Source organism: Dromiciops gliroides, chromosome 2, assembly GCF_019393635.1.
Source record: "Dromiciops gliroides isolate mDroGli1 chromosome 2, mDroGli1.pri, whole genome shotgun sequence".
Lineage (NCBI taxonomy): Eukaryota > Metazoa > Chordata > Mammalia > Microbiotheria > Microbiotheriidae > Dromiciops > Dromiciops gliroides.
Window position 1 is genome coordinate 385,188,705 of NC_057862.1, and position 21,433 is coordinate 385,210,137.

The 21,433-nt window shown below is 44.0% G+C and overlaps 1 protein-coding gene across 5 annotated transcripts in view; it reads left to right on the plus strand.

Moving 5' to 3' along the window:
* LOC122743030 (carboxyl-terminal PDZ ligand of neuronal nitric oxide synthase protein-like) overlaps positions 1–21,433 on the plus strand; it is a 43,717-nt gene that overhangs the window by 9,388 nt on the left and 12,896 nt on the right. Inside the window, exons 1-10 of one of the 5 annotated variants that reach the window (XM_043987694.1) lie at positions 2,972–3,073; positions 4,596–4,688; positions 5,999–6,057; positions 7,673–7,781; positions 8,113–8,242; positions 9,093–9,211; positions 10,185–10,385; positions 16,532–16,697; positions 17,318–17,522; positions 18,510–20,378. In XM_043987694.1, coding sequence (XP_043843629.1) covers positions 4,680–4,688; positions 5,999–6,057; positions 7,673–7,781; positions 8,113–8,242; positions 9,093–9,211; positions 10,185–10,385; positions 16,532–16,697; positions 17,318–17,522; positions 18,510–18,804 — 1,293 coding nt within the window. In that variant the 5' untranslated portion in view covers positions 2,972–3,073; positions 4,596–4,679 and the 3' untranslated portion in view covers positions 18,805–20,378. Of the gene's footprint in view, positions 1–2,971; positions 3,074–4,595; positions 4,689–5,998; positions 6,058–7,672; positions 7,782–8,112; positions 8,243–9,092; positions 9,212–10,184; positions 10,386–16,531; positions 16,698–17,317; positions 17,523–18,509; positions 20,379–21,433 lie in introns of those variants that run through there. The other 4 variants (XM_043987693.1, XM_043987690.1, XM_043987691.1 and 1 more) reach the window with 4 other exon arrangements.

Here is a 21,433-nt window from a genome sequence, read left to right on the forward strand (position 1 = left end):
CTTCTTTCCCTTAGTCATGGTCCTGTCTGGTTTCTCCTTATATGCCCTAGAATAACAATAAAAATAAGAACTATTCTGGGGCAGCTAGGTGGCTCAGTAGCTAAAGCACTGACCCTGGATTCAGGAGGACCTGAGTTCAAATCCAGCCTCAGACACTTGACACTTACTAACTGTGTGACCCTGGGCAAGTCACTTAACCCTCATTGCCCAGCAAAAATAAAACAAAAAAAAACAAACAAAAAATAAGAACTATTCTTATAGTGCTTCAAGGTTTGCAAAACACCTGCCTTGAAAGCTTCCTACAAGGTGGGCAACAGAAGAGTTGTTTTTCCCATTTTACAGATTTAAAAGGTGAGGCTTAGAGAGGAAACTTGTCCACAGTCACATGGCTAGTAAGTGTCTGGGCAGGATTCAAAGTCCAGACCTCCTGACTGCTAGGTTAGCATTTTATTATACCACATTACTTCTCTGTTCTCAGAATGTATTCTCAGGATAAAGTGTAATTGAATTAGGCTCAACAACTTTTCATATGGGTTGGAAGTCTTCTAGGAGATTATCTAGGGTTTAATCTTCTTCTTTTGAAAGAGAAAAGGATTTCATCTAAGTTATGTTTCCTTTGAGCCCATAAGGACACAGAAAGGTCCCTATATTCATCTCTAGCCAATAGCAAGAATGAGCTCTCCCCTTCCTGCTTCCCAGAGGAGCCATTAATATCTAACTGAGACAAGAACAGAGCCAGTTCAGACCCCAAATGTTTCCTGATGATCTTCCCATAAAGGATAGAGACCAGAGGACCCAGGCCCCTCAGGAAGTTGTCATAGACCTCATGAAGTCAGTGGACCTTTCTGGCCCTACGGTTCCATCGTACAATCAGAACTGAGTTTCAAGCGCCTTTCATCTTAGATGAGGAGCATTGGCCATTAATAGGTAGCAATGACTACCTTCACATTGAATAAAGATTATAATAACCCCTATTTCTAGCATACTTTCCTCACAATAACCCCATGAAATAGGTGGAACAAGTATTATCATGCCCACTTTACAGATTAAGGAACTGAAACCCAGAGGGCCAATGTTGTTATAGTAGAAAAAGCAGTATGCTCAGTCACCCGAAAACCCTCCCTGGGACAACTTTTATTCCTCTCCAGAATGAGGAGGTTGGAGGAAATGATCTGTTAAGTCTCTTCCCACCCAAGATTCCAGGATCCTTTAACTGTGAGAAGCAACCTGCCCATGGACAGTCACACAGATAGAGCTGGAGCTTGACCCTCCCCTTCCCCTTCTGGTCTTCTAACTCCCAGGCCTTTGCTTTTCCCAGGACAGAACAGTCATTACTCAGTTTGCATTTTTAAACAGTTTGCTCATTAGCTGTGAGATCATGAGTGTTTTTTCCGGTCACTATATCATACTATTTATTCTTTAAAAATAAAACAATGGTCAACAGCGGTTTCTCTCCTCCCTGTCCCTGCCCTTGATAGCTCAGAGGAAGGAGAACAAGTTTCAGGCTCCTTTAGAACCATGACCTGAGTAAGTAGGAGTGAGGGGGTTGGCGGGAGGGATAACTGAGGTAGGCTCTTTCCTCAGCCTCCTTCTCATTGTGTCTGAAGCTTTCTCCAAGCACTTGCTCTGCCCTTGGAGACAAGTGTGCCAGACTAATGGCCAAGGACTCCATTCATTCTTCTTTCTGGTTTTTTTTTTTTGGTGGGGCAATGAGGGTTAAGTGACTTGCCCAGGGTCACACAGCTAGTAAGTATCAAGTGTCTGAGGCCGGATTTGAACCCAGGTACTCCTGAATCCAGGGCCGGTGCTTTATCCACTGCTCTACCTAGCTGCCCTCCATTCATTCTTTTTTTTTTAGTGAGGCAATTGGGGTTAAGTGACTTGCCCAGGGTCACATAGCTAGTAAGTGTTAAGTGTCTGAGGCCGGATTTGAACTCAGGTACTCCTGACTCCAGGGCCGGTACTCTATCCACTGCGCCACCTAGCTGCCCCCATTCATTCTTAAAAAATGCTCCCCGCCCCCCATTCCTCCCTTTAGCTTCTAGAATGTAGGAACTGCTCTTTCTGAGGAATAGTGGCTCTTTAGCCAGGCTGTCATTTTGAAGGGAAGGATCAGGGAATTTTGTGGAAGGGGAGGCAGAATTTGTCTCACACTTTCATGTCAATCAATGAATAATATTCAGTAGTAGGGGCAGCTAAGTGGTAGAGTGGATGAAGTGTTGGGCATGAAGTAAGGAAGAACTGAGTTCAAATTCAGTCTTAGACATTTATTAGCCCAGGGAAGTCACTTAACTTCTGTTTTCTTCAGTTTCCTCATCTGTAAAATAGGGCTAATAATATCACCTACCTCCCAGAGTTGTTGTGAGGAACAAAAGAGAAAATAATTGTAAAGTATTTAGCATAGTGACTGGCACATAGTACTATATAAATGTTAGCTGTTGTTATCACCATCATTTTTTTTTATTTTTATTTTTGCAGGGCAATGAGGGTTAAGTGACTTGCCCAGGGTCACACAGCTAGTAAGTGTCAAGTGGCTGAGGCTGGATTTGAACTCAGGTCCTCCTGAATCCAGGGCCAGGGCTCTATCCATTGTGCCACCTAGCTGCCCCCTATCACTATCATTATTAATAAGAATAATTGCATTTCCTGTACTTGCCAGGTTTGTGAAGATAAAATGAGATATTTGTCCTTTGCAAACTTCAACATGTTTTTTAAATACCAGCTATTATTACTATGATTATGCTTGCACATATTCACATACATGTATGTATTCTACCATAAATACACTTTCACACTCACTTTTCATCAGTGCATGCACATGCAGACTCTCTCACTTATGCATACTCAAATACAGGCAGGCACACTTGTTTTCACTCAAACACACATGAACATATATTTAGATACTCAGATTCTCACACTTTTATATTCCTAAAAAGACTCTGACAGGAACTCACACACATGAATTCTCATAGATCTCATAGGTGCAGAGTCAATGAAGGGGAAACCTAGGTGACATAGTGGATAAAACACTGGCCCTGGATTCAAGAGGACCTGAATTCAAATCTGGTCTCAGGTACTTGACACTTACTAGCTATGTGACCCTAGGCAAGTCACTTAACTCTCATTGCGGCCCCCCCCCTCCAAAAACAAACAAACAAAAAAGTCAGTGAGGTCCTATAGCCTAGAAATGGACAAATGAACGAATGAACATATGAATGAATGAATGAAAAAGCACTTTATTAAGTACTATGTACCAGGCACTGTACTAAGCACTGGGGAAGCAAATACTAAAAAGAAAAAGAGTCTCTGCCCTTATTTTTTTTTTTGCGGGACAATGAGGGTTAAGTGACTTGCCTAAGGTCACACAGCTCCTTATTTTCTAATAAGAAAGATTCCTACATCCACCACTCACCCTACCAAGATACCAGATGGGGTCTGTCCAAGGGACAAGTAGGCAGATCATCCCAGAATCTACTCACATAATTCCTGCTCTCCCTGAAGCCAAGGTGACCCCCTGGCATGCAGCCCTAAGTCCAGGTACATCAGGTTTCTGCCCCTGAGTCTTAGTAAGAAGGGACGAACTGTGGGATGGCAGGAGAGCTGGAGGAACAGATGAGATTGCCTGTCTGACAGTTTTTCCCCAGATCTCCTCCCCCTACTCGGTTACAAAAAGAGACTCTGGCAGGGTTTCAAATTTTATGCATTTGGCCTAGTTAGCATCTTGAATACATTCCATGTTTCAGCTGTAGTACTTTCTTGCTTTTTTTTTCTTATGTGTAACAAGAAACAGGCTGCTGAGTTTTCTGTTTTGTAAAATGAGAGGGTTAGACTAGATAATTTCCAAGTTCCAGTTCTAATACTCTTTGTTCTATGTAATAATATTCTGAATTCTAAGCTCATCCCTAACAAGCTATGTTCTAAGCTCATTCTTAGCTCTGTCTGTATTCTAAGCTCATTCCTAACTCTAACAGCCTATGTTCTAAACTCATTCTTAGCTCTGTCTGTTCTAAGTTCATTCCTAGCTCTAACAGTCTATGTCCTAAGGGCATTCCTGGCTCTAACAGTCTATGTTCTTAGCTCTGCCTATATTCTAAATTCATTCCTAACTCTAACAGTCTATATTCCAAACTCATCCCGAACTTTAACAGTTTATGTTCTAAAAGCTCATTGCTATCTCTAACAGTCTATGTTCTAAGCTCATTCCTAGTTCTAACAGTTTATGTTCTAAGCTCATTCTTAACTGTCTATATTCTAAGCTCATTCCTAACTCTAACAGCCTATGTTCTAAAAGCTTATTGCTATCTCTAATAGTCTATGTTCTAAGTTCATTCCTAGCTCTAACAATCTATGTTCTAATCTCATTCTTAGCTTTGTCTGTTCTAAGTTCCTTCCTAGCTCTAACAGTCTATTTCTAAGATCCTTCCCCGATGTAATGGGCTGGCTATGAATTCATCTAGAATCTGGAGTGTCTGCCTCTGACAAAGCCAGCCAATAGGGATGTTGTTGACTGGGGATCCTGCTCGATGCCCAGTATACCTAGCATGGCCCAGCCATGCCAGTTGCTTCCAAGTGATGAACATCTCTCTTCCCCCCAGTGTGAATTCAAAGCAAAAAACATTAAGAAAAAGAAAGTCAGCATCGTGGTGTCTGTTGATGGTGTGAAGGTGATTCTCAGGAAGATGCAAAAGGTAAGTATCTCTTCCCTTCCCATTTTTCCAAGGAGAGGTCCCCTTCCTGGAGCAGATCCCTCCAGAGAGAAAGTGGCCATGACCATACCACTTCCTCCCACCCTCAAGTGCATCTCTCTGCCCAAGCCAAGATAACCTTAGTAACAAGCTCCCAGATATATCAGACCCCAGAGCAGGGAAGAGCTTTGACATAAGGAGATCCTTGATGTGACACTGAAAGGGAAAGAAAGGAAGGGAGCAGAACTGACAGAAGAATAGTGGTAAGAAAGGACATTGAATTTAGATCAAGAGGACCTGAATTTGAATCTTGGCTCTTCCAATTTCAACCTTTGTTTATGACCTTAGGCAATTCACAACCTCTGCAGCTTCAGGTAGAATAAATAATCTCTCATTTCCTCTCCTGTTCCAAACCTTATATACTTGCCCCTTAGCTTGGGGCTGCAGGGACATTCAGAGGTTGGCTTGTATTCTCTATTTCTCTACTGCATTTGGCCTTCTCACTTTCTCAGGCCTCCATTCCAGTCCACCCTTATCACCTCCTGCCTGGATTGCTACATCAGCCTCCAGTCTCCCTTTCCTGGACCTTTTCTGCACGCACTGCCAAAATCATCTACTCACAGGATAGCTCTGATCACATTCTTCCCCTGCTCAAATGTTAGTGTGGTTAACGGGAGTGCTGTATTTGCAATAAGAGGACCTAGGTTCCAATCCTGATTATACCATTTTCTATTTGCATGACCATGAGCAAGTCACTTTTTTTCTCTCTGGGTCTCAGTTTCCTTTTCTGTAAAATGAGGGGGTTGAACTAGACAATCCTTAAAGTCCATTATTCTACATCCTATTAGCCTTGGAACTCCTCCATCATCTCTTAATCCTCTTCATCCCTCAAGATTCAACTCAGGTGCTACCACCACCTTCAAGAACCTTTCATGGCCTTTTTCCTCCAAATGCCCATAACAGTAGCATTCTGCTCCACCCATTCTAGCTCTTGAATCAGTCCTTAAATGATCATAGAATTTAAAGCTGGAAGGGATCTCAGCTAATTCCCTCAACCAATGCTTCAACCAACCCAGGGTTTTGAACCCAGGTCCTCTGACTCTAAATCAAATGTTTTTTCCCACTATACCATGCTGCCTCATACATCATTCCATATGGATGAGTGCCATTTCCACCAATGGAATTATAAACTGACTGAGGACAGGGACCCATTTATTTCCTCTGTGAACCTTATGTCTTCCTCTAATCAGCACTGTGCTAAGACCTTGTTTTGGTGGGGTTTTTTGTTTTATTTTGTTAATGCTTCTCTGCAGAGGAAGGAGTGGGCCTGGGAAGAGAGCAGGACACTGGTGATGCACGACCCTGTCTACAGGTAGGGATTGTCACCCTCCCTGCCTCCCTTATCCCAGTAAAAATGAAGAGTGAGAGATGGTTATTCCATCCAGACCCTGAGGATCTGAACTGGAACATCACCACCCCCACCCCAAATGTTAGTTATTAAGGATGACCAAGGCAGCCCTGTACCCTGTGCCTCATGCTGCTGATTTTGCCCACTTGTAAAGGGGACCCAGGGAGAGCTGATAACCTCAGGTGCCAGTTGGGGAAAGGGAGGGATATAAGGGGAGGAGAGGATGCTTAGTGATTGGGGACAGAGGGAAAGTCTATAAGTAGAAGAGAGAAGCAGAGAATATGCCTACTCCTCCTACAGGCCCAGCATGTCAGGAGGCTTGAAAGAAGGAACATCCAGTATTAGAGAAGGGATTCAGAATCTTCTGGAAGGAGCCAGATTTCTATCAGTAAAAGAAGATAGAAAATGTGGGAGAGGAAAGGGTTTAGGATGAAGGGGGATTCATTAACAATAGAACAGAATAGGGCCTGGGGAGGGGTAGAGCAGAGCTAAGTAGGAGTGATTGCAGAGACATAGACAGTTACTCTGAGTCACTGATCTAAATAAGAGAGGTTTGCTAGCCAATCACTTGGGTCCCTTCAACTCCATCCTGAGATGATGGCAGGTGACACAGTCTGTTCTCTAAACAACAGGGAACAGGGGATGGAAGCCTCAGGGACTGGGCCTATAAAAACCAGGGACCAGGTCATCAGCATAGATAGCATGCACTCAGCTCCCAGTTGGACCAGATGTCTGGAGTCCTGGTCCTGGATGGTGCTGACAGGGAGAACCTCAGAACCCTGGTGTCCGAACATTTGATGGTTATAAATGGCTAAGGTGGTGGTGGTTTTCCCAGGTGGGTCAATAAAATGGCAGAGCTATTAGACCACATATAGCAGCAAGTTCTAGATTGAGGAGGTTCCCTGAATCCAATTCCTGAGTGGTACCGGAGTTGAAGCCCCATAGCCTATGGTCCAGTGATAGGGAAGGAAAGAGCAGGTGCCAGGCAGGGGCCTGGGTATTCATGGAAGCCCCCACCTACCTGGGCTCTTTGTGGCACTGTTTTTCTTTCTTTTTGGTGGGGCAATGAGGGTTAAGTGACTTGACCAAGGTCACACAGCTAGTAAGTGTCAAGTGTCTGAGCCTGGATTTGAACTCAAGTCCTCCTGAATCCAGGGCCGGTGCTCTATCACTGTGCCACCTAGCTTCTCCCTATGGCACTGTTTTTCAGAAAGGGTATAGCAGGTGTTGCCTCCACAATGTGACATCCTACTGCCACCTACCTGACCCCATCCTAGGATGCTCAGGGGTAATGAATGACAGAGGTGCTATCCTTTTCTCAGATGGAGTCTATGGCACAAGGCAAAATAGCACTTCCATATGATCAGTAGTCCCGGTGCAAGGAGGCCACCAAAGCCAGTCTTAGACAAGGCCCCCACATTCTGGATCCAATAAAGTTGAAGAGAAACAAGGATCCTGGGAAAGGAGCCTTGGTGTCATTGGTAGCCCCTACCGCATCGTGGGCACCCAGTGGTAATGGAGTGCTGAGAGACCATTGTGTTCTTATTTGGATATATTGACATGGGGCATTTCCTCCTAGAATCTTCTATGTGTCCCACGACTCACAGGACCTGAAGATATTCAGCTACATTGCCAGGGATGGGACCAATAACTCTTTCCGGTGCAACGTATTTAAGTCTAAGAAGAAGGTAAAGGATCACAACATCCATTTGCTAACCTGTATTCTCTGTCACCACCCCTGAACCCCAGCTCCCTAACTTGAACTAGGGGTCATATCCCAAGGAGTTCCTGAACTAAGAAACAGCAAGTCCAGAATGGGCCATCTGCTGTGCACCTTCCCAAGTACGGTTGGTTTTGTTTGGGGGGTTTTTCATAGCCCATGGGGCACCCGGCTAACTTGTATAACCACTATTAAGAGAGCTAGGGGTTGAAGGATCAGGCCATAGTGGGATTAGAGGATGAGCCAAGGCCTACACTGTGGCTATCAATGTAGTCTTTTGTCCGTCTGTATGTGGGCAGAGCCAAGCCATTCGAGCAGTGAGGACGGTGGGCCAGGCCTTTGAGGTCTGCCACAAGCTGAGCCTACAACACCCTCTAGCCAGTGCTGATGCTGCCAGCCGCCAGCCCACAGAGAAGAGGCCTCAAGCAGGTACTCCATCTCCCCCTTTCTTTCTACCTCTTTCACATAAACTATCCTTTACTTTGCTCAGGATGTCCTCAAGATAGCCATCAGAGTAAGGCAGGAGAGGGTCCCAGATAATATGCTCTATGATGCAAAAAGCATTAGTCTTGGAGTCAGAGGAGTTGAGTTGGACTCCTGGTTCTTTTTTTTGTTTGTTTGTTTGTTTTGGTGGGGCAATGAGGGTTAAGTGACTTGCCTAGGGTCACACAGCTAGTAAGTGTCAAGTGTCTGAGGCCGGATTTGAACTCAGGTACTCCTGAATCCAGGGCCAGCGCTTTAACCACTGCACCATCTAACTGCCCCCTGGACTCCTGGTTCTGATCCTGACCAGCTGCTTCATCCAGAGCAAATTTCTTCCTTCTCTGTGCCTCAGTTTCCTCCTCTGTAAAATGGAAATAATAATACTTGCATGGATTACCTCACAAGATTGTTGTGAGGAAACTGTTTTATAAGCCTTAGGGTGACACCGAAATGAAAGTTATTTTAATTGTTGTTTATTCTGGGAATTCATTCTCTAGAGTAGCCCTGTGATTAGACCTAGGGTCCCAGCAAGAACTCATATGTATCTGACTCACGCTTGAGGGGACGAACTGCTGGATGAACTACACTCATTCCAGTTCCCCTGCCTTACCCCCACTCACCAGCCTCCAAGACATGGATGGGTGAGCTCAGGGGGTGAACAAGGAGGGAGAGGCCCTGGAAGAGGTGGAGCCATTACCTAGCCTATGGAAACATTAGGACTATAGTAAGTCTTGGGAAGAACCAGACAGTGGCTCCTCATGCCAAAGACCCCCTCCTCTCCTCTACTTTCCTACAGCATATCACCTAGAGGGAAGGAAACTGAGAGAGGAGGATGGGGCTGACGGAGATTCTGACAGAGCTGTTCTAAGGGAACCAACCAGCCAAACCAAGCTGGAAAAGGAAAGAACCAGAGAGGTAAAAGATCTAACATCGGCTATAAAGCATCTAATGTGGGCAGGGACCAGGCAGAGGCAGGCAGGGAATAAGGGAAAAGGGGAACTACTGATTTGATTGGGAAGACAGGCCCTCAGAGAACCCCTCTGTCTGACAGGGAAGACCTGTTGGAGGGTAGGGGACCCAGAACCCCCTAAGGATCCATTAAAGAAAGTAGGGATATTTAGGCCAGAGAAGAGATGACTTAGGATGAACATCATAACTGCCTTTGGAGATTTCAAAGGACTGTCATGTGACTTGTCCTGCTTATCCCCAGAAAGCAGAATTAGTTCCAGTGGGAGGAATTTTCAGTGAAACAGACTTTGGTTGAATCTGAGGAATTACTTCCTACCAGGGCTATCTGACAGTAGAATGGGCTGCCTATGCAACTAGGGAGTTGTCTGTCCTTGAAGGTGCCCACATAGAGACTGGCTGACCACCCATGAGAAATGCTATAGTAGGGATTTCTATTTCAAACAAAGTTTAGAATAGATGACATTTAAGGCCCCTATTAACTCTAAGAAGCTATTATTCTCTGGCCCAAAACCAAACAAAAAAAGTTTCAAGATTCTTTTTGGTTTATCTGTTTTCAGTTATTTAGGCCAGGTTCCCCCTTCATAAACCCACTGGGTAAATTAAAGTTCATATGTATGTCTCTGTGTTGTAAGCCCAACTCCTAGACCAGGCTATCCCTACCATAACTCGGTGTCCCTGAGGGTCCAGATGCATCATGGCAGGAAAGTGTGAGCCAGAGTCAGATTTTGGGCTCTCCCTACACCAAAGCACATGTACCTTTTAAAGATGCCAGTGTTTATGTGATTGGGTATGTTCACCACTTTGTTTCACCATTTCTCTTTCTACCAAATCCAGCCCTTCTTTAGGTGTGGCTGAACCAGGCTCCCACAAACTACTCATTATGCCTCCTCTTCCTTTCTCCATCCCAACATTGCCCAAGGTATGCCACTGTGTCCAGGATGCTGGAGCTGGCTCTGCCCACCCTGCCAGTGCTCAGCCATGGTCACCCTCGAGAAGCCTGGAATCCTCCCCCAAGTCATCCATCATGCCAGTAACACCCCAGTTGACTCCACATTGTACTCGGCTTCTCCATCACCAGCTTCTCCAGCAATGGCAGCAGGCCCAGGTAGCCACTGCCCAGGTAATATTCCTCCCCCTCTTCTCCTTCCCTAAGAAGAGTTCCCCAGGGGCCGGCCTTGCCTGGGTGGATTTCAGAGGTGGCCAAGGGATCATGGACTTCTGTTCTCTCCGTGGTCCTCATATTAATCTCCTGCCGTTATTCTATGTCTATACTCCTGGAGTCGCTAATTTCCTTAGATTCTTTTGATTTCACCATAGTCCCACCCCTTCCCTTCCTGGAGAAGCAGTGTTGGGATGTTGGAAGAGGCATTGGATATGGAGGCAAGGAAAACTGGATTCAAATTCTGGCTTTCTCATTTATTAGGTGCATGACCTTGGGCAAGTTACTATTATCTCTCTGGGGCTCAGAAAAAACGAGGGTAATAGTGCATGCATTATCTTTACCATCTGTAAAAGGGCTAGACTACTACATTGTGACCCTCATAGGCCTGTTGGGAGGTTCAAATGAGATACTCTCAAGTGCTTTGTAGAACACTGAATAGCATCATCCCTTATTTGAAAAAAAAAGTCACTTGGAACAGAATTTGTATTTTTCTTTTTGTAAAAGAAATTTATTATAAACTCAGCCATCAACGAAAGCAAATATATGTGTATATGATAAGCGTAATTTTTTTTAAAGTGCAGCCTTACATAAAACATTTTCTTTAGACCAGAGCCATGATTTCATTGGTGTAGGGAACTGCCACTGAGGAAGCCCTTTCCCAAGGTAGTTTGGCACTGGTTCTACAACTTATTGTCCTAGAGAGTTGTCTAGAGCAGAGGTATCAGTAGGCTTCCCACCCCATCCCCAATACTCCCAGTGGAGTAGAAACCAGATTAAAGAGTAATTGGGAAATATTTAACAAAAATAACAAAAATACGATTGAACAGGGCAGCTAGGTGGCACAGTGGATAGAGCACCAGCCCTGGAGTCAGGAGGATCTGAGTTCAAATCCATCCTCAGACACTTGACAGTTACTAGCTGTGTGACCCTGGGCAAGTCACTTAACCCCCATTGCCTCATTCATATATATATATATATATATATATATATAATCACATAGCTGTTATGATGTCAGAGGTAGGTCTTCTTAATTTCAGAGTCAGCTCTCTATCCACTATTCCATGCTGCTTCTCCCAAAGCAAGCAACATTTCACAAAGTAAAATGAAACAAATGGCCAAAAAATGCACTCACTTTGTATCTTTTTTATATCTATATGAAGTTCCATTATTTGGTATTTTTTTCTTTATTTTTAAAAATATATATATGTCATTGTAGTCAATGTGTTTATAGTTCTAGTTCCACCCATCTAACTCTGTAGTCAATTCACATTTGTTAGCTTCAGGACCCCCAGCTTACTTAGCTCCCAGAGAACTTCGTTACCTTATTCATAAGTAGAAATAATAACATCATTTGCCTAACAGAGTTGTGCTGAGATAATGCATGTAAAATGGCAGCAAACATTAAATTTCTATACAAATGTGAGTTATTTGGGTCTTTATGTGCTTTATGTTTATCATTTTAAAGTATATAGTATGTCATTTTATAGTATATAGATATATAATATCCTATTATAGCAATATACCATATTTTCACCATTCTTCAGTCATTGAATGTATAGATGGCTTCCAGCTTCTTGCTATTTAAAAAATAAGCAGACAGCTAATAAGTGTCAAGTGTCTGAATCCAAATTTGAACTCAGGTCCTCCTGAATCCAGGGCTGGTGCTTTATCCACTGCACCACCTAGCTGCCCCCTCTTTTTTTTTTTTTGTATATTGCCCAACTATTCTATGTACTCATTTATGGGTAGTCCCAACTACAATCTAAGCCAGTGCCTATTTCTCAGTAGCCCTGGTAACAATGGATATTTGTTTTTGCTAACTTAGTGGGTATAAAGTGGTATAAAGATCTTAAATCTTTCTTGATTTGTATTTCTCTGGTTATGACTAGATTGGAAGAGCAATGTATCATACTGGATAGAGTGCCGGACTTGGAGTTAGGAAGACCTGGGTTCAAATCTTACCTTTGATACTTCCTGGTTTATGACTATGCACAAGTCATTTACCATCTCTGAGCTTCAGTTTCCTCATTTGTAAAATGAGGGAGTTGAATTAGATGGATTTTAGAATGCCTTCTAACTTTACCACTATCCTCACCTCTTATCACCCAGTCCAGATCTTGGTGATAGGTCCCAGTCTCCAAGTAATTCTCCCTCTTTTCTTAATTAGTTCCTCCTTCCCCGCCCCCTTGCCATATTTTTTCCATCAGATATCCCCTCAAATATCCTAAATCTCCAATTCCCCAAGTTACTCAATTCCCACAACTTACTCTTCCCTCCTACCTCAGCTTTTCAGAGGGATGATCATGCCTTTGAAAATATTCTGATTTTGGGGGCAGCTAGGTGGTGCAGTGAATAGAGCACCGGCCCTGGATTCAGGAGGACCTGAGTTCAAATCTGGCCTCAGACACTTAACACTTACTAGCTGTGTGACCCTGGGCAAGTCACTTAACCCTCATTGCCTCACCAAAAAAAAAAAAAAAGAAAGAAAGAAAGAAAATATTCTGCTTTCATGTTCAAGAACTTTGAATTTTTTTTACCTGAGCAAAATATTTTCTCTATCTATTCCTTTTATGCCTCATTCTTCCCAAACCTTCTCTTCATCTCCACCATGACTTCCAGTCCCTCCATTCCTCAGTACTATACCAGGCTATCAATCCTGCTCTGGCTACACTCTTTGACCCTTCCAATTGGTGAGCCTATTCATTTCTATACTATTATCTATTCTTGAATCCCTTGGTCTCTTGTCCTTTCATCAGTCATGCCTAGTCAAACCTCAATTGTGTGCTGAATGGAACTAGAAGAAATAACAAAACTTTGTTAATTGGATCAATTGATAAGCATTTATTAAGTGCACTTATAGACAGCTCTGATTGTCAGAAAGTCTTCATACCAAGCCATAATCTTCCTGTAACTTGAACCCAGTGCTCCTAGATCATCCCTTTTGAGCCAAGCAGAACAAGTATAATCCCAATTCAACATAACAGCCCTTCAGATATTTTAAAATAGCTATCATGTGTCTTCCCTCACCCAAGTCTTCTGTAAGCTAAACATCCCCATGGGGTTCCATCAACAGACCTATATTCTCTGTAATTTGACATTTTTGTACTCCTTGAAATGAATGTCTTACTTCTTTTCTTAAAACACCATCACATTAGCGGCAGCTAGGTGATGCAGTAGATAAAGCATCAGCCTTGGATTCAGGAGGACCTGAGTTCAAATCCGGCCTCAGACACTTAACACTTACTAGCGGTATGACCCTGGGCAAGTCACTTAACCCTCATTGCCCTGCCCCCCCCCCCAAAAAAAACCAACCCAACACCATCACACTGTAGACTCTATGAGGACAAAGACCATGTTTAATTAAAATGTCTTGTGTCCCCCACACCTAGCACAGGGTTCTCTACACAATAGATACATAGCAGATATTTGTTTCATATTCATGAAAAGGTAAATGCTAGTACTTCCTTTGAAAAATACAGTCAAGAGAGAAACTGGGGATAGATGTATAAATGTGGGAGTGGTTTTCATAGAGATGACCATTAATCCACGGGAGCTACTTTCTCCCCTCTCACTGTTTCCCAAATGCTTCTGCTCTCTGGCTTCCTTCAATTCAACCAAATCTTTTCTCTTCAGAGTTGCCAATGATTTCCTCACTGTAAAGTCTGATGGCCTTTTCTCAGTTCTTCTCCTTGTGGGCCTCTCTGCAGCATCTGACACTGCTGATTCGCTTCTCTTCTTGGATGGTATCTGCTTTCTGGATTTTCATGGCATCTTTCTCTCTCTGTCTCTCTCTCTGTCTCTCTCTCTTCTCCTCCTACCTCTCCAATTAATTCTTCTCCATCTCCTTCGCTGGATTTAAATCCATAGCAAAACCACCAACTTTTTCCTAGTCTCTCTTTTCCTTTATACTCTCTAACTTGGTGATCTCTATTAATGGATTCAATTTGAAATTCTATGCAGATGATTCCCAGATTTCTGTATGTAGCCTGATTCTCTCTCCTGAGTTAGTTCCACAGCACCAACTGCTTACCTGACAATTCAAACCAGGGCTCCTGAAGACATCTTAAGCTCAATATGTCCAAAGAAGAAGTCATTATTTCCCCCTCCAAATCCACCCTTCTTCTGAATTTCCTTACTATTATTTAATGAATCACCATCCTTCCTGTCACCCAGGTTCATAACCTCAGCATCAACTTTGCCTCCTTTCTCTCACGCACCCCATATCCATTCTGTTGCCAAACCTTGTAATTTCTCTCTCTACATCTTTCACACATGTTCCCTTCTTTCTACTCACAGAACCAGCACCTTCAGTCAGGCATTATCACCTCTGTCCTAGACAATTAAAGGAGCCTCCTACTGGGCATCCGGGCTCAGTCTCTCCCCATTCCAATTCATCCTCTATTCAGATGCCTAAAGCCTAAGTCTGACTTCATCAACCCTTGCTCGATAACTCTGTCTGCCGTATCTGTCTTCCTGCATACCACTCCTCTCCATACATTTTACAGTGGAGCCATTAACATACTCATACTCGGTCTTCTGCCTGTGCCTTTGAACTCGCTGTCCACCCAAGCCTGGAGTACTCTTCCTCTTCACCCCTGCCTCAAAGAATCCCTGGCTTCCTTTATGACCTTCCTGGATGCCTTTCCCGGTTCTCCCAGCTACCACTGCCTTCTCCTTCCAGATGACTCTCCCTCCACTCTGTTTTTATCTTTTATGTTGTCCCCATTTGAATATGAGCTCCTAGAAAGTAGGGACTCTTTTTTTTCTTTATATTTCCTTTGAATTTTTCTTTGTATTTCCTGCACTTAGCATAGTCCCTGGCACATAGTCAATTTTAATAAATGTTTGTTGGTGGGGCAGCTAAGTGATGCAGTGGATAAAGCACTGGTCCTGGATTCAGGAGCACCTGATTTCAAATCTGGCCTCAGACACTTGACACTTACTAGCTGAGTGACCCTGTGCAAGTCACTTAACCCTCATTGCCCTGCAAAAAAAAAAAAAGTTTGTTGGTAAATTTGTTGATGAAGCATTTTTTTTCGTTATTAACATTTTGCACCTCATCCTTCAGTAGTTGTTTGTCTGCTGGGAAGTGTATTACCTTTAGAGAGAAGGATTCATTCTTTAGAGATCAGTCATTCAACAAGCATTTATAGATTCTGGAAACCAGACCTTTATCTGACATATTTACTGCAAATATTCTTTTCCCAATCTGTTCCCTTTTTGTTGTACAAATAGAGTGGGTTTTTCAAAGGCGGTTTACTAGCAATCATTTTCTCATTCAACAAATATTTATCATGTATCTACTGTGAAGAAAGTCCTGTGCTAAGAATGGGGAAGACACAATATTTTTATTAAACCTGCTCTCCCTTCTTGGGGCTTACATTGTAATAGTGTTCTAGGAAAAGAGGCCAACGTACCAAACTAGAGAGTGCAAAAATGTCTGTTGAAGAAATCTTATGATGCAGTTTAGCCTAGAGAAGACCTTGAAGGATAGGGGAGATACATGACAGCTGTTTTCAAAGTTCTGAAGGGCTGTCCTATAGAGAAGGGATTGGATTTATTCTGCTTGGCTTGAGGGGAGGGAGGGAATAAGTGTGTATAGCACCCATTATGTGCTAAGCACTTTACAAATACAAACTTATGGCAAACAGAAATTAAGTTACTTGCCCAAACTGAAACAGCTAGTATGAGTCTGAGGTCAGATATGAACTCAGGTCTTCCTGGCCCCAGGACCAACACTTTATCTACTGTGCCAACCTGTTTGAGAGGGGAGAACTAGGAGCAATGGGTTCAGATTATAGAGAGGCAGATTTTGGCTTGATGTGAAGACTGCCTTCCTGACAATAAGAGCTTCCTATAAATGGAATGGATGGCCCAAGAAGCAGTGAGCTTCATGTCACTATAAGTCTCAAGTAGAATGTGAATGAGCAGTTGCCGGTGATGTTGGAGAGATTTGTGTTCAAGGCCAGTTTGGATTAGAATAATGTCTGTGGTTCCTTCTACTTTGGAAATCCTGATTCTGTGATTCTTTCACAATGACAATCAGGTGGTAGGGGTGGAGGGTGAGAATGGCCACAAATGGGGTGGTGATGGGAATTCTCTAGGTACAGCTTCTCACAGACCAGCTGGCTGCAGAGACAGCTGCCAGAGTGGAGGCCCAGGCCAGGATCCGCCAGTTGCTGCTGACCAACCGGGACCTGCTCCAGCACATGGCACTGCTGGGTCGGCAACTGAGGGAGCTAGAGGAAAGAGCTTGGGGTCGGCCTAATGGTAAGGAGTGCTCAGGACAGAACAGGGAGCTGGTGGTGAGGGGAGGTATCTCAAGGCAGAAGGGGGCTGGAGCTGGCCTGCTGGTTTGGGATTGGGAGAGACTGGGAGTCTCCTGTGGCCCAGGCAAATATGGAAAGAGGAAATGGGGGGGGGGGGAGGGAGGGAGAGAAGGGAGAGAGAGAGATTTTATTACCATTAGTTTTCTACATGGTACTAAATTATGCCAAGATTTTGAAGTGGTTACACTGAGATTTTCTTTTGCTCCTTTCATAGAATATAGGGTGTTAGAGCTAGAAAGGACCCAAGAATCCATATTCTTATAGTATCACACTGGGCTCCTCTTGCTCCAGGTTCAAAGGGAGGAGGCACTACTGTTATCTCCAGGAAGGAGAGCTAGGGAAGGCAATGGAGGTCCTGGCCTATCCTCATCCATGACTTAAAGATAAGAACAGAGGATGTTAGAATTAGAAGGGACCTTAGAACAAAGAGTTTTGGAACTTCAGTAGGAGGTACAGGAATCGGCTGCAGCATCTCTCTAAAGGCCTGCCTGGGAATCTTTAGCAGTAGACTCTTGTCAAAGAGTTTATGGTTATTCTCTTTCCCTTCTTCTACCCAAACAGGTGGCCACTGTCTGCAGACCTTCAGCCTTAGCCTGGACCGGGCCTCCACTGTGGGTCCCAGGGCCCAAAGGAGCCAGGACACTGTGGGAAAGGTTAGCCTGACATTGAGAAGCAGGCATTTGCCTGGACTAAGCCAGAGAGAGGAAGACTTGGAGCCGACTGAACAGGGAGGGAGTCCCTCCAGTATCCCAACCAATAAGGATAGGTCAGTGACACCACACTACCTCTCTGCCCTCTCTCCTGAAAGTAGACAAAGTGCCCTCTTCCCCACAGTCCCAGAGAGACAGAACACCCACTGCAGGGTGTTGTACCTTCTCTGGATGCTGTAATGCAAAGAGTGCTAAATTAGGAATCAAGAGAACTAACCTCTTGTCTGGGCTCTGTCCCTAACTCAGCCCCATTCATTATATGATTTGGTGCAAATCACTCCCCTCCCTAAGCTTTAGTTTTTCATTCTGTAAAAAGGGAGCAGTAAAATCTAGAGTACCCATCACAGATTTAGTTTGAGGAGATAATGAAATAAGATATGAAAGCACTTTTCGAGGTCCTTCAAAGTGCTAAATAATGTGAAGGATTATTATGATTAATAGAATCACAGGATTTAGAACCGGAAAGGACCTTTGAGCAGGTCCGCCCCTCTCACTGAAGTCTGAAGAGGGAAAGTGACTCACCTTAAAGTCACACAGATAGTAAGTCTGCAGAGCTGGGATTCGGACTGAAGGCTTCCAGAGCTAGTGGCCTTTTTATAACACTCCTGTACGTCCCCATGACAACCCTGGACCCAGGGCCTTCCCAGAAGCCTCAGAAATGGAATCAGAGCCCCGAAGAAAGGATGCCTCCTGAGTCTGCTGGGTTAGAGGCAAAATGAACTGGAAGCAATGGGAAGGGAGCCCGCCTATGAATTCCTGCAGCTAGTGCCTTCCAGCCCAGCCTTGTGCCAGCTCACAGGAAGGGCAGGGCAACCAGGAAAGCTTTAGACAATCCCTCTGCCTCCAGACACACCTTCCCCCAAGTGATTTCTGGAGTCCTTTCCTCACAACAACCCTGGCATAACTGTCCCTATTTTTCAGATGAGGAGCTGGGTTCAGAGTTCAAAAAGAATTCAGGCATAATTCTCACTCTGGGTCCTGTGCTCTTTCACTCTCCTTTTCTCCCTTTTCTCTCCTTCCCAATCTCCTGTACTGTTCTCCAGATTGTTGATGTCATCATCCATTCCCAAGCTTCACCCTCCGCCCCCCACCCTCAAGAAGAGGTTGACCAAGACTTCCCTCAGCCTGGACTCGGAGCCTGAACCGGGACAACCATCCTCCTTTGGAACCCCAGACTCAGTGAGCAATGACACCCTGGAGGAGGCCAAAGCAGGGGCCACTCAGTGGCACCTCTCCCCCACAACCTGCCCATCTGGAGCCAATGACACGATCCTGCACATTAGCTTCTCTGATGAGGATGAGGAGGATCCAGCCATCGAGGCTCACATTCCTGCGTAAACCTACCCGCTGGCTTCTCTCCTCCCTTCCTTTCTTTCCCTTCTTCTGAATGCTACAGGAAAAAGGCCTGCAGGTTTACCTAGAACTACCCATAGTGGAAACTAAGACAGAAGTAGCATACCATAGTGTTAAGAGCACTAGACTCAGAGTCAGATGACCTGAGTTCAAATCCTGGTTCTGTTCCTTAGTCATCTGTGTGATGCAAGAGAAGTCACTAAACTTCTCTGGCCTCAATATCATCATCTGTGATTTGATGAGGTTAGAGCAGATTATCTCTCAAATCTCTCCCAGCTCTTGATTTTATGACTATTCCTTCTGAAGCATCATGGTGTAATAGCAAGAACATGGTCTTGGAGTCAGAAGATCTAGATTCAAATACTACCTCTGACACTTAGCTGTGTGAACCTGAGCAAGTCATTTCACTTCTCTGAGCCTCAGTTTCCCCCTCTGTAAAATGGGGAAAGAAATCCTTATACTACCTACCTCACAGGCTTATTATGAAGAAAGTATTTTGTATATCCCAAAGTACTCTAGAAATGTGGGCAGTTTTTTGTTGGGGACCACCTCACTCCTAAATTGCTTTATATGTTTGCTTGTTTTTTTAATGGGTTAACCATAGCTTTACCCAGCTAATCAATTAGAAGTAAGATGTATCAACTTCTTGGTCCCCCAGGACCCTTTGGTAAGCTTTCTTCCAGCTAATTTTTCTTGCTAGGTGTCAGTTTCCTCATCTATAAAATGGGAATATTGGACTAGGTCTTCTCTAAAGTCCATCCCATCTCTAAAGCCTGTGATCCTATGTCTCTTGCACCTGTTTTCTTCTCAGGCTTGGAATTGTCTTCTCCCTTGCTCCATTTTCCTCTGGTCCTTCCCATCCTTCAGAGCCCAACTCAGCTGCTCCTCCTTCCATGGAGCCTTCCTTGAACATCTCTTCTTCCTTTCTCTCCCCATATGAAAGAGATCTGTCTCCTTAAGTACACTGAGGGAAGCTCTGCCCCACTGTTATATTCTTCCCTGTGTTGTATGTGTGTGTGTGTGTGTGTGTGTGTGTGTATATATATATATATACATACACACATACATGCATGGCATTTCCTCCTCTCCCTTCCCTGCCTCTCCTTATAGATGTGAATTCTAGAAGGGCAGGGACCATTTTTTATTTTCTATCTTTGTTTTCTACATTGAGGAAGATAGTCATAGCCTTCAGTGCTGGAAGGGACCTTAGAGGTCATCAAATATAACCCATTCATTTTACAGATGAGAAAACTGAAGCCCTAAAAGAATAAGTGACTTGCCTGGCACCACACAACTGATAAGCATCAAAGGCAGGGTTTGAAGCCAAGTCTTCCCCACTCCAAGTCCAACACTAGCCATTACACCACACTGCCTCATGTTGCATAGTAAATGCCTGAGGTGGGTGGAAATATAAAGTTCTATTCTCCTGGGTGTGTCACATTCCACTTGTCATTTTGTGACTCCTAGCTGTACCTCCATCATGATCAAATGAGAACCCATGTCAAGCACTTTGCAAACCTTTAAGTGCTATATAAATGTGAGCCCTTACTATTTCAGAACCTTAAGAAAGTCCTTTCCCTACTCCTCGGGGTCTGACAAGTCTCTGTCCTCTGTGAAACTGGAAGACCTCTTCAGAAGCATCCCTCAGTCACTCCCCAATGTCTTCCATAGGAATGAATTGATTAAGACCTTCTAGACATCTAGGAAGAGTGGTGAGAGAGCAGAAAGGCACTGAACACCTGAAATTCAGGGTTGGGTGGAGAAAAGGGACAACACTGAAGACAAATGTCACTGATGTCACATTTTAGCCACAAGCCAAGGATACAATCGACATGTGATATAGAGTTAATATCTATAAGCATCTCCCAAAAAACCCACTTTCCTTATCACCTGTGAGAGAAAGAATGCCAATATCATTGTTGGTATTTTACAGATGAGGAAACTGAGGCCAGATAAAGGGATGGGATTTGTTCAAGCTTACACAACTAAAAAGTTCCAGAGCTGGGAGTTAATCCAGGTCTTCTAACTCTCTTGCTCTTTCCATTACCTGCCACCACCCCTTAACTGGTGCCTCCTCACCCCAATTCTTAGGCAACAAAATTCCTCCCAGCTTAGACACTCTGGACTGTGAGTTGCAGCCTTCTGGAGTTCCTATGGCTTATGCTTCCTCTGGAATGGTAACCCCTCAAGTAGAGATGGCCGGTGTCCAAATAAGTCAGGGCCCAGCAATGACTCTGGGGATGTATATCCCTTTACCCACCCCCTGGAGTCTGTCCCAATATCCCACATACTAACTCTAAGAATATGAGAGATTCCTCTCTTTCCCTCACCCCCAGGTCAGAATCCCATAATTCCCCTGAAAAAGATGTCAACAGCAAGAATGGAGAATGAGAGTGGTAGAGTTAGATTGCATGAATTTTTCAAGAGGAAAGGTTACTAAAAGATGATCGCAGAAGAATGGGTTTGGAAGTGGGGAGAAGTGAATGTCCTGATTGTCTTTTAGTTCAGTGAGTGGGATTTGGGAAAAGGAATAAGTCTCCCATGGAAAGAGTGGCAAAGGATGTATAAGAGAGATCCAGATTTCTATTAATTCAAGGAGAGGTTGGAAGGATTA